Raw genomic sequence first — 15603 nt, forward strand, 5'->3', positions numbered from 1 at the left:
CCCGCATTTTACCAGCTCCTTTACTAGAATATCATGGGGCACCTTGTCAAAGGCCTTGCTGAAATCAAGATAGGCTATATCCACAGCGTTCCCTTCATCTACCAGGCTTGTAATTCTGTCAAAAAATGAGATCAGATTAGTCTGACATGACTTATTTTTCAGGAAAGGATGGAGGATTGAGGTATCTGAGAAAAGAGGCGGTAGGGGGAAGGAATCCTGTTGTGTTTTGCCCGCCCCCGCCCCACAAAAAAAGAGAATACAAACTGATTAAGACTCACATATATTTTACGAAACATGGAAAATTAAACAGAAAACAGGCACCAAAATGTTCATTACAGTACGGCCCCAGCTACCTTAATATTGCATTCCTTATATAGAATAAAACGATTACCATCATATCAATCCTCCTCTTCTTTTTTTAAACTCCAAATTTACATATAGAGTCTAGGTTTCTATGAAACAGAACAACAACGACAACAACAAATACAACAAAAACGACAAATACAACAATAAGAAACAAAACCCATCCAAGACTGAGCAGGTGGAGGAGCGACAAAGTACCCCGACACGGTCTTTGGACCAAAACAATAGATTCCTGTCTTCCCACTGTTTAAACAAGAGACTTACTGTATATTCCTACGTATAAGACTACTTTTTAACCCAGGAAAATCTTCTCCAAAGTCGGGGGTTGTCTTATACGCCGGGTCATATTCCTTGTACAGCGAGTATATCCCAAACTCTATCTTTTAACTGGAAAAGTTGAGGGTCTTCTTATACGCTGGAATACACGGTAGGTGTTCAAATCTAGGACTCGCCATAGACAGAAGGACTGGAACAGATGACAGACCCCCATTCAGCCCAGAAATCAAGTCAAACGGTTTCGCTCTCATTTTTCTTCCCACTCTCATCTTGGCTACTTGCAGCCTAATGCTTTGGTGAGTAACAGTTGTATATTAGGGTGATGACTTTTTTACAACCTCATTTCCCTGTATCATAATTTGATGTGCCTTCATTAAAAATTAGATAAAACCTTACTTTCAAAGAGATTTGATTAAAAAACCTCACACACAAAATGATTTTTAAAAATCGTATTTATCCGTTTTTGGACCATTTTTGAAGTCACTGTAAGCAGGTATCAAATTGAACCCAAGCTTGAGAGTCACATATATACAACATTATATAGGGTCTTCAAACACACAAGTAAGCTTTTTTTAGCTGCAGTAACAGTATAGATGCCACTAGGGGGCGATGTTTTGCTACCTCTCTTGTAGGTTCTTTTCCCAGCATGCCCGGCAGGGTCATGTGCAGGTGTAACATTTGTATAGCCTATGTTGCTAAGAACACTCCCCGTTGTGGAATGTGGTGTTGTGTCCAAATTTGATCCGAAATATATATAGAATTGTGAATACCATTTTATGAAATGGTCAAACAGCATACCAAAAAATTAAAAATAGTTTGTGCGTGACCTTTTTAAATATTTCAATGGAATAGACCTCATTTTAGTCATTCATAGGCAAACGTTCATCCATTTGTACTACAGGAAATAATTTTTGGGGGAAAAATGAAAAAGTCATCACCCTATTGTATAGGAACACACACACACTCACACACACACACAAGCAGAGAAATGTGTTTTTCGTGAGCTCAATTATTGCTCTGAAAAACCACCTTTCAAGGTACATTTTTCTTTTAAAACACACCCGTGACAAACGACCGGTTAACAAATCCTAGATTTCAAAGAACGTACAAAGCCCCTGTAGAATATTTCATGCACCTTTAAGTTAAAAAAAGTTTATTTGTCATTGTTGCGCTGATGATCTTCCCTGCCCTGTTTTAACCCCTGCTTCTCATTCCCAAGGGAATTTAGCAATGTCAAGGGTTTGGAGGAGCCTGGGAGGAGACACTGTAGTGCAGGCACCCCCAAACTGCGGCCCTCCATATGTTTTGGCCTACAACTCCCATGATCCCTAGCTAACAGGGCCAGTGTTCGGGGAAGATGAAGTTCGGGGATGCCTGCTGTAGTAGCACCTCTTTGAACAGGCACCCCCAAACTTTGGCCCTCCAGATGTTTTTGACTACAATTCCCATCATCCCTGACCACTGGTCCTCTTAGTTAGGGATCATGGGAGTTGTAGGCCAAAACATCTGGAGGGCCACAGTTTGGGGATGCCTGCTGTAGTAGCACCTCTTAGAACAGGCATCTCCAAACTTTGGCACTCCAGATGTTTTGGACTACAATTCCCACCATCCCTGACCACTGGTCCTCTAAGTTTAGGGATCATTGGAATTGTAGGCCAAAACATCTGGAGGGCTGCAGTTTGGGGATGCCTGTCTTAGAACCTTAAATAGTTTGAGTCATCTACATAAAACACACTTCTTTTTTTAAAAAAATTAAAGAGCACCAGGTATTTCACAGTGAGAGGTAGAATCAAATTTAACAAACCCATCCCTCTCTCTCTTTTTCCTACTTAGCACCAATCTCGTCTCATCTCTTTCCTGCCTTCCCTTCTCAAGCCACTTAAAAAGGGCTGTTTTCTTTCCCAACGGAAAGAAGGACCTTGCTCGCTTTTATTTTTTATTTTTGCCTTAAATAAAATATATAGATATATCATTTTCTTATTCTCTCTCTCTCTCTCTCTCGAATATTGCACGTAAAAATGCTTCCTGTTCCGGAGCAACAAGCAGACAAAGACCAGTTTGCAAAGCTGTCTTCCCCAGACTCCTTCCTGTCTCCTTTCCAAAAGCTCTGCCTGCTAGCATCACGTCCTTTTCCAGGCAGGGAAACTCGGAGCCCCGAATTTTCCCACCGGCTTCAATGGTGGTAAACCGGAAGTCCGATATTGCATACAGTTTCTTTGGCCGAAGGTGTGGCGAGGGAGGGGGGGAAATCTTTGGGCGTGGAATTTCTTTGCTCAACTGGCCTCTTGCTTCAGCATCTAAAGCCACAGCATTCGCCTCTCCCCATCCTGGAGAGTCCGACGGGCCAAGGATTCCTTATGACTTGGCAGAGTCCAAACGCTCAAGGCTGGGAGAGAGGTCCAGGGGTGGCCAACAGGCCCTGCTCATCTCCAAAACGAAGGAGCTCGAAGTGCCGCAGAGGCTGCCAACTTTTAGAGAAAGCACATGGGCCCAACCTCGAGGAGGTGCTGCTGCTTCCCTGGCTCGGATGGTGGGAGGTTGTAGATGTTGGCAATTGGCAGCTGTTGTGGGTCTTGTGTCCGGAAGGTAAAGAGGGTCCTGTGCCAGTGTCCATCTTGAATCTAAATGCAAAGGAGGCAGGGAGGGAAGAGAGAGAGAGAGAAAGCTAAGTCTTCCCAACAATGCCAGGTCTCTTTAGTGCAACAGTCCCTTGCAGGGCCGTCCTTTCCATTTGGTTTAGTGGCGTGGTGCACCAGGGCGCCTCCCCATCAGGGGCGCTGGGCTGGGGCACCCAGCAGCCCCGCACGCTGCTCATGTTCGGTGCGGCGGAAGCAGTGCCCGAAAGGGCTCCTTTCGGTGCACTGTCCCCACCATGTCCCTTCACAACAGCAGGCTTGCTAGCCACCATTCCAAAGGCACCTAGCAAGATCGCCAAGGTGAGGGGATGTGGCGGGAGCAGCGCCCAAAAGGGCTCCTTTTGGTGTGCTGTTCCCGCCATGTCCCCTCGCAACAGCAGGCTTGCTAGCCGCCGTTCCAACGGCACCTAAATAGCAGGGGGCGCCAGAGGGATTTTGCACCACAGCACTGGATACCCTTAAGACGGCCGTGGTCCCTTGCATCTCCTCTCCAAGCAATAGCACATCATCAGCCGCGTGTGAAAGGTGTGTCTTCCTTCCCACGAAAGCCAGAAAAGCAGCATACAAACGAACAGATTCAGGGCGTCTTAAGGGTATCCAGCGCCATTGGAACAGCGGCTAGCAAGCCTGCTGTTGCGAGGGGACGTGGCGAGAACAGTGCACCAAAATGAGCCCTTTCGGGCGCTGCTCCCACCACGTCCCCTCATCTGGGCGGGCTTGCTAGGCGCCGTTGGAACGGCGGCTAGCAAGCCTGCTGTTGCAAAGGGGCTTGGTTGGAACAGCGCACCGAAAGGAGCCCTTTCGGGTGCTGCTCCTGCCACGTCCCCTCGCTTGGGCGGACTTGCTAGGTGCCGTTGGAATGGCAGTTAGCAAGCCTGCTGTTGCGAGGGGGGTTGGTGGGAACAGCACACCGAAAGGAGCCCTTTCGGGCGCTGGTCCTGCCACCCCGAACATGAGCAACACGCAGGGCTGCTGGGCGCCCCAGCCCAGCGCGCCTGATGGGGAGGCGCCCTGGCGAACAACGCCACTAAGCCAAATTGAAAGGACGGCCCTGAACAGATTATTGACACAATTATTATCAGCTATGGGCGCTTCCTCCAAGGCTGAAATGAATAGGGATAATAGGGTGTATCCAACTATGTTCTACTCAGAGTAGACCCGCAGACATTAAGGAACATATGTAAATACTACACTAACACTAATCTCGACATTTTTGGGCCAATGTTTTGCCAAGGAAGTCACAGCTTTGCATGAGATAAGATCAAGGGGGGAAATGTTTTCGGGATTTTTTTTTATGACCCACGCTACTCAGGACCCCCACAGCACAGACAGCAGGAGGAGGAGCAGCCCTGGCCACAGCCGCCACATCAGCACCTGGAGCGATCCGGCGAGGGCGCACGGCGCTTGAGCTTCCTCTCCTCTCCTCTTGAAGCAGAATCAACAAGACGCCTGCCTAGACACCTCACTGATTCTGCTTCAAGAGGAGGAGAGGAAGAGGAGGGGGCGGCTAGCAACAGCTGCTCCGAGACACCAGCCGTTCGGCGCTGCTTCAGCACCCCTGGTGGCCAGGCACCCTGGCGCCTTGCGCCACCCGGCCTGGGCCTAGAGACGCCCTGGTTCTCCCAATCCTACTTTAGATTCATATTTGAGAAGCATTCAGTTCATGCAAAATGGCAGCAGGGGGCACTGCTGCTTTGCAGAACGACCCAGCCCTCTGGCTGACAAAGTTGCATCCGACTGGAAAGCTGCAAAATAGGAAAGGTCCCTTCAAAATAAGGTGCAATCAAAGGTTCAAGGTGGGCCCACCCACACTCCCACTTGTCCTGTGATTTCTAGCTGCGGGTCTGAGAGGTTTTGACTTTGCCCTGCAGCTGTCCCTGGAGAAATCCACCAATTATCGCAGGTGGCGCTGTGGGTTAAACCACAGAGCCTAGGGCTTGCCGATCAGAAGGTCGGCGGTTCGAATCCCCATGACGGGGTGAGCTCCCGTTGCTCGGTCCCAGCTCCTGCCAACCTAGCAGTTCGAAAGCACGTCAAAGTGCAAGTAGATCAATAGGGTAGGTAAACGGCGTTTCCGTGCGCTGCTCTGGTTCGCCAGAAGCGGCTTTGTCATGCTGGCCACATGACCTGGAAGCTGTATGCCGACTCCCTTGGCCAATAATGTGAGATGAGCACTGTAACCCCAGAGTCGGTCACAACTGGACCTAATGGTCAGGGGTCCCTTTATAATAATAATAATTTATTATTTATACACCGCCCATCTGGCTGGGTTTCCCCAGCCACTCTGGGCGGCTTCCAACAGAAATATTAAATTACACACATTTCTGAAAGATTCAAAGCTTCCCTAAACAGGCCTGCCTTCAGATGTGGGGGACAGGAGGCGGGCAGGTGTGGGGGACTCCCTGGTCCAGAATGGGGTAACTGTGCCCCTGAAGGACCAGGTGTGCAGCCTGGGAGTCATTCTGAACTCACAGCTGTCCAAGGAGGCGCAGGTCAATTCTGTGTCCAGGGCAGCTCCATATGGGACGCAGGATGAGACCCTCCCCACCCGTGGACTGTCTTGCCAGAGTGGTGCATGCTCTGGTTATCTCTCACTTGAATTATTGCAATGTGCTCTACATGGGGCTACCTTTGAAGGTGACCCGGAAACTGCAATTAATCCAGAATGCGGCAGCTAGACTAGTGACTGGGAGCGGCCGCCGAGACCACATAACACTGGTCTTGAAAGATCTACTTTGGCTCCCAGTACGTTTCCGAATACAGTTCAAAGTGTTGGTGCTGACCATGAAAGTCCTAAGCAGCCTAGGCCCAGTATACCTGAAGAATCTTCTCCACCCCCATTGTTCTGCCCAGACACTGAAATCCAGCACCAAGGGCCTTCTGGCGGTTCCCTCATTGCGAGAAGCCAAGTTCCAGGGAACTAGACAAAGGGCTTTCTCGGTAGTGGCACCCGCCCTGTGGAACGCCCTCCCATCAGATGTCAAAGAGAAAAACAGCTACCAGACTTAGAAGACATCTGAAGGCAGACCTGTTTAGGGAGGCTTTTAATGTTTAATCGATTATTTTATTTCATTTTTCTGTCAGAAGCTGCCCAGAGTGGCGGGTATAAATAATACATTATTATTATTATTATTATTATTATTATTATTATTATTATTATTATTATTAGTTAATTGCCCTGCTCTCTTTTGAGTCTGGAAACCTTCAAGAGAAACCAGCAGACCCTTTGCTTGGAAATGAAACAAAGAATCATAGAATCGTAGAGTCGGAAGAGACCACAAGGGCCATCCAATCCAACCCCCTGCCAAGCAGGAAACACCATCAACGCATTCCTTACATAGCGTCTGCTGGTTTCTCTTTCAGGTTTCCAGACTCAAAAGAGAGCAGGGCAATTCAAGGCACAGAAGTCCTGTCCACTATTGAGTCTGGCAACCCTAAATGCGGACAAGCACATTGTCCCCACCTCTGGCTACAGATCCTCTTCCTAGCCCTCCCCTGCGGAGCTTCCCTGGCAATTTTTTGCATACCTTGCAGTCATTCACAACTACACCAGGTGTGAAGTGCCCTCCAGCTTCAAAGATCTGCCCATTCCAGCCCTTGAAACGCATAGGTTTCCTCAAGGGCCCTTCCTGCCACACGGAGGTGTTCAGGCAGTGGATGGTGATGTTCTGGGTGACCTCGGTGCTCAGGAGGTGCAGGAAATTCAGTTGCACTCGTCCGATGTCAAAGTCAAGCTGGAACAAGGGGAGAATGGGAGGTTGCGATGAAGACAGGGATTGGGACTCCAGCTTGGTTTCATTCATCCTCTGACTGCATGAAGGGTGCCCTGATCCCCCAGGAAACAAAGGAGGTGGAATTCTCATCAAGCTCATGAACACCCATAAAATCAGCCTGCTTGCTGTTTTGGACTCGAGCTCCCAACTGTGTTGGCTGCAGCTGAGAGGAATTCTAGTCCAGAACATCTGGTGGTCACCTAGAATAATAGAATCATAGAGTTGGAAGAAACCACAAGGGCCATCCAGTCCAACCCCCTGCCAAGCAGGAAACACCATCAAGGTGTTCCTGACATATGGCTAACAGCAACGCGTGGCCGGGTCAGCTAGTAGAATCCTAGAATCGTAGAGTTGGAAGAGACCACAAGGGCCATCCAGTCCAACCCCCTGCCAAGCAGGAAACACCATCAAAGCATTCTTGACATATGCCTGTCAAGCCTCTGCTTAAAGACCTCCAAAGAAGGAGACTCCACCACACTCCTTGGCAGCAAATTCCACTGCCGAACAGCTCTTACTGTCAGGAAGTTCTTCCTAATGTTGAGGTGGAATCTTCTTTCTTGTCGCTTGAATCCATTGCTCCGTGTCCGCTTCTCTGGAGCAGCAGAAAACACCTTTATCCCTCCTCTATATGACATCCTTTGATATATTTGAACATGGCTATCATATCACCCCTTCACCTTCTCTTCTCCAGGCTAAACATACCCAGCTCCCTAAGCCATTCCTCATAAGGCATCGTTTCCAGGCCTTTGACCATTTTGGTTGCCCTCTTCTGGACACGTTCCAGCTTGTCAGTCTCCTTCTTGAACTGTGGTGCCCAGAACTGGACACAGTACTCCAGGTGAGGTCTGACCAGAGCAGAATACAGTGGTACTATTACTTCCCTGGATATAGATTCTGTACTCCTATTGATGCAGCCCAGAATTGCATTGGCTTTTTGAGCTGCTGCATCACACTGTTGACTCATGTCAAGTTTGTGGTCTACCAAGACTCCTAGATCCTTTTCACATGTACTGCTCTGAAGCCAGGTGTCTCCCATCCTGTATTTGTGCCTTTCATTTTTTTTGGCCCAAGTGTAGTACTTTAAATTTCTCCTTGTTCAAATTCATATTGTTTGCTTTGGCCCAGTTGTCTAATCTGTTCAGGTCATTTTGAAGTGTGATCCTATCCTTTGGGGTATTGGCCACAGCTCCCTATTTGGTGTCATCTGCAAACTTGATCAGGATGCCCTCAAGCCCATCATCCAAGTCATTGATAAAGATGTTGAAGAAGACTGGGCCCAAGACAGAACCCTGTGGCACCCCACTAGTCACTTCTCTCCAGGATAAATAGGAGGCATTGATGAGCACCCTTTGGGTTCGGTCAGTAAGCCAGTTACAAATCCACTGAATGGGAGCATTGTCTAGCCCGCATTTTACCAGCTTCTTTACAAGAATATCCTGGGGCACCTTGTCAAAGGACTTGCTAAAATCAAGATAGGCTATATGCACTCTCTCTAGTGCAGTTCTTTTCAAATGAAGGAAGGGCACAGGAAGGGAGCAGGGAGAGATGCCGCCCTGAACACTGTTAAGGTCATTTGGAAGTGTGATCCTGTCCTCTGGGGTATTAGCCACCCCTTTCATTTGGTGTCATCTGCAAAGTTGCTCAGGACGCCCTAAAGCAAAGTTCTGAACCTGAGCTACTATTTCTGGGTTAGCAGAGTCTGTAACCGGAAGCATTTGTAACCCGAGGTACCACTGTCCTACTTAATCAAACATGTGCAATGGATTCAAACTACAAGAAAGAAGCTTCCACCTAAACATTAGGAAGAACTTCCTGACAGTAAGAGCTGGTTGGCAGTGGAATTTGCTGCCAAGACCTCCTTCTTTGGAGGTCTTTAAGCAGAGGCTTGACAGGCATATGTCAGGAATGCTTTGATGGCGTTTCCTGCTTGGCAGGAGGTTGGACTGGATGGCCCTTGTGGTCTCTTCCCACTCTATGATTCTACTAGCTGACCCGGCCACGCGTTGCTGTCAGCCATGTGTCAGGAATGCTTTGATGGTGTTTCCTGCTCGGCAGGGGGTTGGACTGGATGGCCCTTGTGGTCTCTTCCAAGTCTATGATTCTATGATTCTATGTTTGTAAACTACTTCCATGAAATAGTATAAATTAGGGAGAAAACAGCAATGAAGTCTAACTTTAAAAAATATTGCCTGTTGCAATTAAGACCCAGAGAGCCCCCTGAATTTGCTGCAAACCGCACAGCAATCTACCAGTGTATCCAGGCCGACTTTTGGCCCATGGATACTCAAGCATACCTTTGAGGCAGTGATGGGGCTGAGACAAGTCTGTCCCCCTTGGGTGAAGTTACAGGTGACTTGAATACTATCTGAAGAACAGCCCAGATTTGGGTCGATCCAGTACGTTCCTGAAGGAGAGAAGGGACATAGCATTATTTATTTTATGCACCCCTTAATCCAAAAACACCCGGATGCCTAGCAATAAAAACAGATTTTAAAAAAACAATGGTTGGTAGTAAAATTACACCTACGGGTGTAATACTTTGTTTTGTTTTAAACAAACTGGTCGATGATCTCTGGCGGGCTAGGGACAAAGGAGAGAGCTGTTTCCTAGTTCTGCTGGATCTCTCAGCAGCTTTTGACACCATCGAACATAACATCCTTCTGGACCGTCTAGAGGGGTTGGGAGCCGGGGGCACTGTCATACAGTGGTTCCGCTCCTTCCTCCTGGGCCGTGTTCAGAAAGTGGTGGTGGGGGATGAGTGTTCAGACCCCTGGGCTCTCACTTGTGGGGTGCCTCAGGGTTCTGTCCTCTTACCCATGTTTTTTAACATCTACATCACGGGTGTCAAACACAAGGCCCGGGGGCCTAATCCGGCCCGCCAGACCTCGTCATGTGGCCCGCGTAGCCGGCGCCGACACTGGCCGCTGACAGTAGTTCTGGAGCCTGCGATTGGCAGAGGGTCAAAACCGGGGGCGGGGCTGCAGGCGGAGGCTGGGGTGCTGGAGCCACGCTGACAGCCTTGGCCAGGGAATTTCAATTTTGAATGAGGCTGAGGGAGGCGGTGGCACAGCGGCCAGACGGGGAAGTGAGATGCAGGAGGAGGAGGAGGAAGCCCGCCGAGGAGGTAGGAAAGCCCTACAGGTGCCGCCGGCAAAGTTGGTGCCAGGATGGAGCAGCGCTGGATTTTTTTTTGGCGGGCTTTGCTGTTGTCTCTGAGAGCGAGTGAGGCGGCACTGGGGAGCCGCCGCCCACCGCTTCCCTTCCTCTCCTCGGCTGCATCCGGGAGGTGGGTGAGCGAGCGGGCGAAAGGGACACGGAGTGAGCCTGAGGGGGAAGTAGGCGAAGCGCAACAGTCGCTCTCTTGATGGAGCCGGGTTTCTCTTCCCTCTTCCCCCGTTTTCTCCTCATAGACACTCAGGAGGGTGCCTGGCTTTTGCTCTGCCCCCCACCCCCGAGCCGCCATTTAGCTTCTCAGTTCCGGCGGAGCTGCTCCCCGGGGGGCGGCCGGGAGGGAGGTGGCGGCGACGGCACGGGTTCCTGCTCTTCCCGCTCTGCCGCCGCCTCCTCTCAGCCCCTCGTGATGTAGAGCTCCAGATGGAGTCGCCTCGCGGTTTGAGTAGGTGGGAGGGGAATTTTTTTGGGGGGGAGGTTTTCAAGCCTCCTCTGCCTGCAGTCCCGGTAGGGAGAGGCGGCGGCGAAGACGACAACAGCGCGGGTGGGGGGAAGAGCAGCTCTGAGGCGAAGATGCACGTCTGCTGGGGCTGCCGCCTTCCTCCTCGGGAAATCCGCTGCCCTCCCTCAGCACGAGGGGAAGGGACTCTGGCGCTGAGGAGGGAGGATGCAAAAGCAAAGCAGGGAGTTGGCGCTGCACCGCATGTTCCTGCCCCTCTCCAAAGCATGGGGTGGGTTGTAGCGTGTGGCATCCTGCCTAGCAGGGTTTGGGTGTGCGCAGGGCGGGAGAGGGAAGCCCTCTTTCCATCTGCAGGTTTTTAATCCCAGCAGTGGCTTTCTCCTTCCTGCCGAAGGTTTAGTTTAGCCCCCCCCCCGGAAGCCGTCGATCCCCACCTTTTGTTCAAATTTCCCTCGTTTACATCCCCTCCCACACACGCGCCACGACGCAGGAATGTGATCCGCGTGGGGGCGGGAATGAGCTTACATTATTACAAAAAACAGTAATAATTGAATGCAGTGACAATAATTTATGATAATAAAGAGTGGACACATAGTCCTACAGACACAACCGGCCCTTTGAGGGTGACCAAACTGCTGATGCGGCCCCCCGATGAATTTGAGTTTGACACCCCTGATCTACATGCAGCTGCTGGGAGAGATCATCAGGGGGTTTGGGCTGGGTGTTCATCAGTATGCGGATGATGCCCAGCTCTACCTCTCTTTCAAATCAGAACCAGTGAAGGCGGTGAAGGTCCTGTGTGAGTGCCTGGAGGCGGTTGGATGATGGATGGCGGCTAACAGATTGAGGTTGAATCCTGACAAGACAGAAGTACTGTTTGTGGGGGACAGGAGGTGGGCAGGTGTGGAGGACTCCCTGGTCCTGAATGGGGTAAGTGTGCCCCTGAAGGACCAGGTGCGCAGCCTGGGAATCATTCTGGACTCACAGCTGTCCATGGAGGCGCAGGTTAATTCTGTATCCAGGGCAGCTGTTTATCAGCTCCATCTGGCATGCAGGCTGACACCCTACCTGCCCGCGGATGGTCTCGCCAGAGTGGTGCATGCTCTAGTTCAGCCATCCCCAAACTTCGGTCCTCCAGATGTTTTGGCCTACAACTCCCATGATCCCTAGCGAACAGGACCAGTAGTCGGGGAAGATGGGAATTGTAGTCCAAAACATCTGGAGGGCCGAAGTTTGGGGATGCCTGTTCTAGTTATCTCTTGCTTGGACTATTGCAATGTGCTCTACGTGGGGCTACCTTTGAAGGTGACCCGGAAACTGCAATTAATCCAGAATGCGGCAGCTAGACTGGTGACGGGGAGCGGCCACTGAGACCATATAACACCGGTCCTATGAGACCTACATTGGCTCCCAGTACGTTTCCGAGCACAATTCAAAGTGTTGGTGCTGACCTTGAAAGCCCTAAACGGCCTCGGTCCAGATTACCTGAAGGAGCGTCTCCACCTCCATCATTCTGTCCAGACACTGAGGTCCAGCACCGAGGGCCTTCTGGCGGTTCCCTCGTTGCAGAGGGCCTTCTTGGCGGTGACGCCCGCCCTATGGAACGCCCTCCCACCAGATGTCAAAAAGAAAAATAACTACCAGACTTTTAGAGGACATCTGAAGGCAGCCCTGTTTAGGGAAGCTTTTAATCTTTCAGAAATGAATGTATTTTTGTTGGAAGCCGGCCAGAGTGGCTGCGGAAACCCAGCCAGATGGGCGGGGTGTAAATAAATATATTATTATTATTATTATTATTATTATTATTATTATTATTATTATATAAAGCAAGCATTGGAAACATTACAAATGAAAGGGCCTGCCATCTAGAGGCAGCAGGTGAAAGCCATGCACCTGCGACATCTTTGCTTCCTTTTGCATTGGGTAAGAGGAAGGGTGGAATGGGGGTCTTCATTCACGAAACCTTCAATGCAACATGCAAAGCACAGGTGTGCCCACTAGAGTGATGACTTTTTCATCGCCCCCCATTTTTTTTTGTCCTGTAGCACAAATGGATGAACTTTTGCCTATGAATGACTAAAATGAGGTCTATTCCATTGAAATATTAAAAAAGGTCACACACAAACCGTTTTGAATTTTTTATGTATGCCGTTTTACCATTTCATAAAATTGTATTCACAGTTCTATATATATATTTTGTATCAAATTTGGACACAACGCCACATTCCACAATGGGGAGTGTTCTTAGCAACATAGGGTATACAGTGGAACCTCGGTTTATGAACACCTCGGTTTACTAATATTTGGTTTACGAATGCCACGGACCCATCTGGAACGGATTAATTCACTTTCCATTACTTTCAATGGGAAAGTTCGCTTCAGTTTATGAACGCTTCAGTTTAAGTACTCCACGGACCGTCTGGAATGATTTAATCCATTTTGCATTACTTTCAATGGGAAAGTTCGCTTTCGGTTAAGTACGCTTCAGGTTAAGTACTCCCCAGACCATCTGGAACAGATTAATCCACTTTCTATTACTTTCCATGGGAAAGTTCGCTTCAGTTTATCAACGCTTCAGTTTATGAACAGACTTCCGGAACCAATTGTGTTCATAAACCGAGGTACCACTGTACAAATGTCACACCTGCGCAAGGTAAAAGCCCATTTTAGGGACCTCCAAACTCAGCCAGCAGACCATGCCGGGCATGCTGGGAAAAGAACCTCCAGGAGAGGTGGCAAACGATCACCCTCTAGCGGCGTCTATACTGTCACTCCAGCTAAAAAAAGCTTCCTTGTGTGTTTGATGACCCTATATAATGTTGTATATATGTGACTCTCAAGGAGGCATCCCCAAACTTCGTCCCTCCAGATGTTTTGGACTACAATTCCCATCATGCCTGACCACTGATCCTGTTAGCTAGGGATCATGGGAGTTGTAGGCAAAAACATCTGGAGTGCTGAAGTTTGGGGATGCCTGCTCCAAAGCTTGGGTTCAATTTGATATCTGCCTACAGTGACTTCAAAAACGGTCCAAAAACGGATCAATAATTTTTTTAAAATCATTTTGTGCATGAGGTTTTTTGATGAGGTTTTATCTAATCTTTAATGGAAGCTCATCAAATAATGATACAGGAAAATGAGGTTGTAAAAAATTCATCACCCTAGTGCCCTCTCTCTCTCTCTCTCTCTCTCTCTCTCTCTCTCTCACACACACACACACACACACACACACACACACACACACACACTTACCATCCTGCATCTTCTGTTCACAGTTCATGAGATCTCTACAGATGCGCGCAGGGTTCTCCTTGGTTCCAAGGGGTCTCTTGATGCTCTGGATGAGGGTGCTGAGGTAGTGCAGAGTCTTAAAGATCTCCCCTCCCTGGTCCATCACTGGAAGGTCTGAATGTTGATAGCTCTAGAGAGGAGGGTGGGTAAGAGGAATGCAAGGGAAAGTAAGGGCTTCTCCAGGCATCTATGATGTGCATTCATGATCATAGAATTATAGAATCCTAGAGTTGGAAGAGACCACAAGGGCCATCCAGTCCAACCCCCTGCCAAGCAGGAAACACCATCAAAGCATTCTTGACATATGCCTGTCAAGCCTCTGCTTATAGACCTCCAAAGAAGGAGACTCCACCACACTCCTTGGTAGAGAAGACTCCCTGGAAAAGACCCTGATGCTGGGAAAGATGGAGGACACAAGGAGAATGGGACGACAGAGGACGAGATGGTTGGACAGTGTTCTCAAAGCTACCAACATGAGTCTGACCAAACTGCGGGATGCAGTGGAAGACAGGAGTGCCTGGCGTGCTATGGTCCATGGGGTCACGAAGAGTCGGACATGACTAAACGACAACAACAAGTTCTACTCAGTGTGGACACTCAGTGATGCCTTATGTGTCCAGAAGATTTATAGGGATTTACATTATCATACCACTGTATTCTGCACTGGTCAGACGTCACCTGGAGTACTGTGTCCAGTTCTGGGCACCACAGTTCAAGAAGGATACTGACAAGCTGGATCGTGTCCAGAAGAGGGCAACCAAAATGGTCAAAGGCCTGGAAACGATGCCTTATGAGGAACGGCTTATGGAGCTGGGTATGTTTAGCCTGGAGAAGAGAAGGGTAAGGGGTGATATGATAGCCATGTTCAACTATATCAAAGGATGTCATATAGAGGAGGGAGAAAGGTTGTTTTCTGCTGCTCCAGAGAAGCGGACACGGAGCAATGGATTCAAACTACAAGAAAGAAGCTTCCACCTAAACATTAGGAAGAACTTCCTGACAGTAAGAGCTGTTCGGCAGTGGAATTTGCTGCCTAGAAGTGTGGTGGAGTCTCCTTCTTTGGAGGTCTTTAAGCAGAGGCTTGACAGGCATATGTCAAGAATGCTTTGGTGGTGTTTCCTGCTTGGCAGGGGGTTGGACTGGATGGCCCTTGTAGTCTCTTCCAACTCTATGATTCTATTATTCTAATATCCTGCTCATTTCCATGGAGACTCCGCAGGAGAAGTTCGAGCGGGTCTTTCTGAAAGGATTCCTGAGCTTCCTATGACATACCTCAGACTTGAACCCAGTGCTGGAACTCCTCGCTGTTTGGAAAGCTGCACCAAAACCATCTTGCTGCTGCTGGGGAGAAAAAACACAGGAAGAAGACATGGTAGAGTTGAAGGCGAAAGATGGACAAGAAATTAGCTCTGCCTCCTGAGGCACCTCAGATTTGGGATTCAGGGCCTAACTGGACAGGGCATTCATGCAGGGCCGGCCCTACGGCAAGGCCGCTAGGGGGTGCCGTGCTGCACACTGCGCCCGCCAGACAGCTGCCCTGGGAAACGGGGCACTGGGGCGCCAGAGGGATCTTCGCGCCAGGGCATCAGATTTGCTTAAGATGGTCCTGCATTCATGCTACCCTTGCTGGGTT

The 15603-nt window shown here is 49.3% G+C and overlaps 1 protein-coding gene across 2 annotated transcripts in view; it reads right to left on the reverse strand.

Moving 5' to 3' along the window:
* Positions 1-264: 264 nt before the first annotated feature.
* LOC118084239 (uncharacterized) overlaps positions 265-15603 on the reverse strand; it is a 281031-nt gene continuing 265692 nt past the window's right edge. The window contains exons 57-61 of one of the 2 annotated variants that reach the window (XM_060270659.2): positions 15243-15308; positions 13932-14100; positions 9343-9452; positions 6803-7009; positions 265-3260 (exon numbers count right to left, since the gene is read on the reverse strand). In XM_060270659.2, the coding sequence (XP_060126642.2) occupies positions 3111-3260; positions 6803-7009; positions 9343-9452; positions 13932-14100; positions 15243-15308 (702 nt within the window). In that variant the 3' untranslated portion in view covers positions 265-3110. Of the gene's footprint in view, positions 3261-6802; positions 7010-9342; positions 9453-13931; positions 14101-15242; positions 15312-15603 lie in introns of both variants that reach the window. The other variant, XM_060270658.2, reaches the window with a different exon arrangement.

The sequence above is a fragment of the Zootoca vivipara genome, chromosome Z2 (genome assembly GCF_965207765.1).
Source record: "Zootoca vivipara chromosome Z2, rZooViv2.hap1.1, whole genome shotgun sequence".
In the NCBI taxonomy this organism is placed as follows: domain Eukaryota; kingdom Metazoa; phylum Chordata; class Lepidosauria; order Squamata; family Lacertidae; genus Zootoca; species Zootoca vivipara.